Genomic DNA, 3663 nt, shown 5'->3' on the forward strand with positions numbered 1-3663 from the left:
ATGTACTCATGTTGACTTCATGAACATTTACTCAGTATCTATATTAGGGAAAATGCTGTGATAAAGAGGCAAGGCATCAAATAAGGAACAATAATAAATGAGTAAGTCTAGTAGAGGGATAAAATACACAGAGACAGCTACAATGTCATATAGAAAATTCTGAGAGTCTCAAAGGAAGCACACTTAAAATTCTAATGAGGTTTATGATGTGACTTATCATCTGTAATTGAAGGAGATATCAGGAAAAAATCATATAGGAGTTAAAATTGGAGAAGATTTTTTTTAGAGTGAATACAATTAGATAGCTAAGCTGCAATGCACACATTTACATGGGAATAAAAATTAATTGAAAAATAGTCTCAGTAAATTGGATTTAGTTTCTTTCAGAAAAAGAGGGTTGTGACATTTAATGGCTTATCCAATGTTGAGAATAATTGTTATAAAATTTAGGATTGGAGGGAAAAGGAGTAAGAATATGAAATATAGGATATTATGTGAAGGGTAAATCTACTCCTTGAATACATATTAAAAGTTTTAACTTTAAAATAATAAAGAGATAGACATAATACAAGTGATGTGACTGGGCTTGGCTCTGATGTTAGGCTCTGGCCTTATTTTGTAGTTGAGGCCTCATTACCCACAGATTTGGGAAACATCCATATCAAACTGACTTTCCCAACAGTGAGAACCAAAGGTCAAAGAACAGACATTGTTGAAAAAGTCATCAGGCTCAATTTCATTCTTTCTTAAGAAAGCAATTTTCGGCTGATCACTTTCCTAAAGGCATTTTTGACATCTTTGTTCCTCAGACTGTAAATTAAGGGATTCAACATAGGTATAATCAATGTATAGAACACAGAGGTCACTTTGTCAATATCCAGCGAATGCCCAGCGCTGGGGCGCAAGTAAATAAAAATGAGGGTACCATGGTAAATAGTGACCACAGTCAGATGGGAGGCACAAGTGGAGAACCCTTTTCTTCTTCCTTCAGCAGAGCCTGTTTTAAGAATGGCTGCTATGATGCAGACATAAGAGAGAAGAACTGTTAGAAGACAGATAGCTTCCACTAAACCAGCAAAAACTACCAGAACAATGTCATGCATGTAAGTGTCAGTGCAGGACAGAGAGAAGAGTGGGGAGATATCGCAGAAGAAATGGTTAATTTCTTTGGAGCAGAAAGACAGATGGAAGGTATTTGTAGTGTGAATAATTGAGCTCATGGTACCTCCCCAAAATGCTCCAATCGCAAGCTGGCAGCAAAGCCTCTTGGACATAATTACAGTATAAAGCAGTGGGTTGCAGATGGCTATGTACCGGTCATAAGCCATGGCAGCCAAGAGGAAAGATTCTGTGTCAACCAAAGAACAGAAAAAATATAACTGTGCAGCACAGCCCTTGTAAGAAATGGTCTTTTTCTCGGAAACCAAGTCTGCAAGTAATTTGGGGGCAATGACGGAGGAGTAGCATACATCTACGAAGGACAGTATGCAGAGGAAAAAGTACATAGGGGTGTGCAAATGGGAACTGGTCATGATTAATGACATCATCCCTAGGTTCCCCATTAAGGTAACAGAGTAGATAAAAAGGAACACAGCAAAAAGAACCCTCCAGAGTTCTGGATGCTCACTAAATCCCAAGAGAAAGAACTCAGTCTTCACAGTGAGGTTCTCCAATTCCATCCTCTGCAGTGCCCCGGACCTCTGCAGTTGTGGCACAAGTAATAATGATGGCAATATTAATAACTTCAACATTCACTAAAAATAACAACAATAACAAAAAAAAACCAGACAAAACAAATAGAAGAGTTATTCTAAATCCACTGTTATCTAAATCCATGTCTTGGTAACACATGGGCATATCTACAGCTAAGGTAGGGTATATACATTTCAGATATATATATATGATATATATATCATATATATATATGATATATATATATCTGTATATATATACATATATATATCTGTATATATATATCTGTATGTATATATATATATATATATATATATATATATATATATACACACACACAGATATAGGGTATTATACATTTCAAACATGCAGATTTTCAATTTCTTAATTAAATCAACACTCTGCCACTTCTATCACGTAAAGCTATTGTTTTCTGTATTTAAGGGCACCGCCATCAAATCAGTTGTTGAGCTGTACATTCTTCGACTCCCTCATCTTCCACCAATGTCAAGTAATAGTGGCTAAACCACGTGGGTATAAAGCAAATTGAATGGATAGCCTCTGTTCCCGTTTGTGTTGTGTTTTTTTTTCTTTTCACAACAGATAGCATTGCCGTTCCAGCCGAAGCCTTCTATGAGAAGATTAGCAGAACTTCTGTTCCTTACCTTGAGCTGTGGCTGCCCCTCTGAGGAACAAAAAAACTCCAAAGAGTTGTTCGACATCCGCTGATAAGATATAAAGAAGAAAGGTTCTGCGTTAATCATACAAGTGACTGAATCCCAGCTCTGTCTCTCAGAAGTTGTGAGACCTTGGTCAGGCCACTTAACCACTGAGCTTCAATTCATCCCCTATGACATGACAGTGATAGTGCCTTATAATCAAATTGTAAGTGTTAAGTGAATTTCCTTCCACAGTCTCCGTATCCTCACCATCTTGTTCCTTCACGGTTCTAAATCTGGCAGCCTGGCAATTCTGAGTCGATCCAGATGTCTGTTTTCCTTTTCTGGAATTCAAGCTACAGAACATAGCTAGAGGAATTCTCATGCCTACAGATTTATTAAATTCAATCCAGGGAATATGATAACGATACCCAGGAATGTGTCCATGCCCTCTGCCGGGAATAATTGTCAAAGATGTTGAAAAAAGGATCACTCTCCTTACCTTTCTATCTTTTTGCCTTTGACTGACCTTACTCTAGTTTAGAAATCTGTAAGTCGCAGAGAACTGATAGCAACACAATACTTGTCTACGGACATGTGCATTTTGTCGAGTGTAGAGATAATGGATTTCCCTCTCTTCTATGGAAATAGCCAGTTTTTAGTCTATTTGTATATTTATTTGTGACTTTTTTTCAAGTTTTAATTTAAGTTCTAGTTAGTTAATATACATGGTAAAATGTTCAGGAGTAGAATTCAGTGATTCATCACTTTATATATAACAGCCATGTTCATCTTAAAAGCCCTGCTTAATAATGAATTCTTGATCTATAATTCTTTGCATTATCTTTTATACCAATTAGAACAGCTTAGGGAATGAATGATGAAGTAAAATCACTGAAAGTTTCATTTTATATTTGTATAAAAGTCACAATTTGTTAATATATCATCAAGTTAGCTAACATACCGGGTATACAGTATGTTCTTGGTTTTGCGGGTAGATTCCCATGATTCATCGCTTAGGTACAACACCCAGTGCTTATCCCAGCAAGTGCCCTCCTCAATGCCCACCATCCATTTTCCCCACTCCTTCAATCCCCCTGGCCATAAACCCTCAGTTTGTTCTCTGTATTTAAGAGTCTCTTATGGTTTTTGTCCCTCTCTGTTTGGAACTATTTTTTCTCCTTCCCTTCCCTCATGGTCTTCTGTTAAGTTTCTCAGATTCCACATAGGAGTGAAAACATATGATATCTGTCTTTCTCTGACTGAAAAAAATAATAATCTTTTCCAAAGAAGACATCCACCTAGCCAACAG

General features: G+C 36.9%; 1 protein-coding gene across 1 annotated transcript; it reads right to left on the reverse strand.

The window, feature by feature from the left end:
• Positions 1 to 746: 746 nt before the first annotated feature.
• Positions 747 to 1700, reverse strand: LOC109245199 (olfactory receptor 5I1-like). Its single transcript, XM_019412515.2, has one exon. It carries the CDS (start codon positions 1677 to 1679, stop codon positions 747 to 749), a length of 933 nt encoding a protein of 310 aa, XP_019268060.2. The 5' UTR covers positions 1680 to 1700.
• Positions 1701 to 3663: the final 1963 nt, after the last annotated feature.

The sequence above is a fragment of the Panthera pardus genome, unplaced genomic scaffold (genome assembly GCF_024362965.1).
Source record: "Panthera pardus isolate Hobbes unplaced genomic scaffold, ASM2436296v1 HiC_scaffold_12, whole genome shotgun sequence".
NCBI classification, from domain to species: domain Eukaryota; kingdom Metazoa; phylum Chordata; class Mammalia; order Carnivora; family Felidae; genus Panthera; species Panthera pardus.